Consider the following 3,909-nt stretch of genomic DNA (forward strand, 5'->3'; position numbering starts at 1 on the left):
AAGTAATTGAGAAATCTATACCTTACATGAATGGATCGAATAAATGTACGCTTTGTTTGGCTGAAAGAGTGTAGATCTTGTTCAGATCTAAGGTCCCTAATTCTCTATTAAACTCCAGGTCAGAAATTGTCAGTGATTGCATGCATATGTATAAATATATTCTGAAGAACTGGAAAATTCCGCCTATTCCTGACTGATTTGATATCTTTCCAGTCTTTAAATAATATTTATCTCTCACCAGATGGAATACTTTTTTGTTCAATTTTCTATCACGGTTCAGTACATTTTATATATGTATGTATATATATATATATATATATATATATATATATATATTACAGATATTGTATTTGATAGCATATAAGACGCTTGTGTTAAAAAATAATGTCTCAAAAAAATTACCCTGAGCCCTATATGCAAAGTTGGGTTTCCTGTCAGCTTTAAACCCCCCCCAAACGTTTTTTCCAAAATAAGTGCTGCTGAAATTAGGGTTCATCTAGTGTGTGTGTGTGTGTGTGTGTTTGAATACATGTATATGCGCTTGTGCGTACCGTTGTCAGGACATCTTGTGATGGTTGTAAATGAGTATCATCATCATCATCATCCTCATACTAGCAAGATTGTTTGTTTCCAGTCTTCTGTGAAAAACATGTCTAGCTATGGAGAAATAATACCTTGCTTGCAAACAAGTAAAGGTTGACGACAGAAGGGGCTTCTGGCTACACGATTTCTGCTTCAACAAATTCCATCTTATATGCCACGAAATATGGTAATTGTGAAAGAGAGAAAATAAGACACAAGATGAGAAGACAAAATAGAAGAATTCAAGGAAATCTTTTGGGAGACAATTGAATAAATATCTCCGTCAGGAAACAATGTTCTTCAAAGCACAATGGTTTGGATATAATTTTTACAGCCATTTATCAGGACAGATCCTCTCCTTAGGATTAAGTCCAGAAATTTATAAAAATGATGCTATGAAGGGGAAGATTTAATTAGTCTGTTTTTCCTAGATAAGTCGGCCAATAAATTAGATTGAAAAGGGCAAACATTAAAGGGAAAGCAATTCTGGAAGAACTATCCAGAATACAAGCATACCAAATTCCAGTTCGTTTTCGTATACCACCTTCTACATCACAGTCTTTGTTGATTGAACCAGTTGGGTCTGACTTTGTCTGAAATTAGAGGAATAATATTGGTTTCAAATTTGGGCACAATACCAGAAATTTTGTGGAAGGGGATCAGTCAGTTACATCGACCCCAGTCTATAACTGGTACTTATTTTATCAACCCCCAAAAGGATGAAAAGCAAAGTAGATCTCAGCGAAATTTGAACTCAGAATGTAAAGGCAGATGAAATCTCACTAAACATTTTACTTGGCGTGTTAACAATTCTGTCAGCTTGCAGCCTTAATTGGGAAAATAATATAAATCAAAAAAGAAGCTAAGATCCTTTTGCAATACAAAAGTTTCACATATTTCACACTTTCAGATTTTTATCCTCAACTCAATGAAAATATGAAATAAATCTTTGATTACAAAAGTGATTTATGTGTAACAAAGACAAAGAAAAATCATGTATTGTACAGAGCACGCCATTGAAAGGGTTTTGCATGTCTGGTACTCAGAGTCACATATACATAGCCTAACTCCAAGCTCCCTGAAACAGCTGTAAAGTTAAGAAACTATCTATTCTCTTCTTAGTATTCTGTAATTTTTATGCTCTATGTAAATACATTTATACATGTATATGTATACATGTGTTTATTTGTGTCTACCGGCTGATGTATGTTGTTTTTGTAACCTCTCCATTTTCTTATTTGCCGTATATATATATATATATATATATATATATATATATATATATATATATGATGTTTGAGGTTTGATGGAATGAGTACTTATGATGTGTATCGTCATGGCCTAATTGTTCATTCATATCTCCGCTAACGATGAAGATGTGTTTTGGTATAGATCGTACAAGAGACGATAAATCATTGTAAAACTTTATGACCTCTTGTTCATCGCTGACATTTGTTAGGCTGAAGCAGCAGATGACCATAGCAGAAGGGTTACCGTTGAAATTAGCAACCATTATTCTAGATGTTATTTCCTCAATGCTGTTTAGTGATTTCAGGGCACGAGGGCTGAGTAATAATCTTACACAGCCAATGGTGCTAAGACACAAAAGTCCTATTGTTATCGAGTTCATGGTGCTTTAAATCGTGATCATCATGGAAGAGACGGTGTTCCTGTACACCCAAGATGTCAATATGAAAGCTGATAGTTGATGCAGCAAGTTCTGATACATAAATTTCAAAGACATAGATTTCAGTTCTTACACTGAAAGTCGATACTTCAGCAGAATGCTTGCATCTGGCAAAGTTCGATTTTGCCATTACATTTAGGGAAGCTGCATGGCAAAAAGAAAAAAAAAAGAGAAAAGAATAAAAAGGGAGGGAGGGAGGGATGAAGAGAGACAGTCAGGCTGGCCCGGGTAATCAGCCTGACTGGATGATGCCTCAATTTAAAGAAAAAAGAATATGTATAATATTCATCACCACTTCAACATGGCTGTTCTGTACAGAACAGCCATGTTGAAATGGCAATGAACGTTACTTTTCAGTAAAGTTTCTACTTGCATCTGTTATAGAAATTTTAGAACTAGCTCCTCCTTTGCTTACACACACACACACACACACACACACACACAGACACACACAGACACACAGACAGACACACACACACACACACACACACACACACAATTCTATTTTGCTGTTAATTGTTTTACTCTCAAGACACCTGAGCTAATCTTCAGCCAGTGTCAATCAGGTTTACATCTCACATAACAACACAACCTATTCAATGGATATTAAATCACTCATTTGATCTTTTAGTTGCCATTTCAACCATAAATTTGTTAATGAGAATTTTGCTTGTGATGGCTGCTTTTCAAAGCAGCGTTTATTGGAAGTTTTCCAGCTAAAGACTTGAAGAGTTTGGGATCTCTGTGTTTTACTGTCCTGTCGGCATGACAATGGGGTGGGGAGAGTGGTGGTGGTGTTGGGGGAAGGGCATGAGGGTACCATTCCCTTAGCTGTGATTAGGGCGTCAGTTGGTCTTAACCTGGACCTTTGTATAGTTAAGGCGAGAATACTTTGGATCATAGATATGTTCAATCCAAAACCTTGCCTGGGCTAAATAAATGACAACAACATCAACAGTATCATCAACACACACACACACACACACACACACACACACACACACACACACACACACACACACACATATATATATATACACACATATATATATATATATATATATATATATATATATATATATATATATATATATATATCCTCCGCGAGGCCCAATACGCGAAAAGAATTCAGCCATGTTGCTTAACCAATAATATGTATAAAGAAAATCCTATCTTTATTTTAGATCACACCTTAAAAATCCAACAATTGTTTCAATTGCATTAACATATACATACATATATATATATATATATATATATATATATGTACACATACACACACACACACACACACACCTGTCTGCCCTCTCACTTGGTCTGTTAAAGATTCTTTTCATTTTTTTCTTGCGCCAGCTTACCACGTCTGTCTGATAATCAAAAGACCCATTTTGTTATTTATTTATGTGGCAATTATTTTCCTTACGTTGTGTTACCAAAAACGTGCTTGTCCATTATACATGCATAATTCTTTTTTCTGTTGCACTTGCATTATTTTATAACTTTATATGCGTCCGATAATCGAAAAACCCTTTGATATTTATCTATTCGTATTTGTAGTATACAATTATTTTCTGTGCTTTGTGCAGCCGAAAGGCGTTCTGTTCTATGTAAAGAATTTTCATTTTCTCTTTGTTTCCGTT

The 3,909-nt window shown here is 35.0% G+C and overlaps 1 protein-coding gene across 2 annotated transcripts in view; it reads right to left on the reverse strand.

The window, feature by feature from the left end:
- Positions 1–853: 853 nt before the first annotated feature.
- LOC106871579 (glycine receptor subunit alphaZ1) overlaps positions 854–3,909 on the reverse strand; it is a 37,806-nt gene continuing 34,750 nt past the window's right edge. For both annotated transcript variants that reach the window (XM_014918086.3, XM_089354611.1), the window contains one exon: positions 854–1,175. In XM_014918086.3, coding sequence (XP_014773572.1) covers positions 996–1,175 — 180 coding nt within the window. In that variant the 3' untranslated portion in view covers positions 854–995. The remainder of the gene's footprint in view (positions 1,176–3,909) is intronic.

Source organism: Octopus bimaculoides, chromosome 7, assembly GCF_046866305.1.
Source record: "Octopus bimaculoides isolate indiv1 chromosome 7, ASM4686630v1, whole genome shotgun sequence".
NCBI classification, from domain to species: Eukaryota; Metazoa; Mollusca; class Cephalopoda; order Octopoda; family Octopodidae; genus Octopus; species Octopus bimaculoides.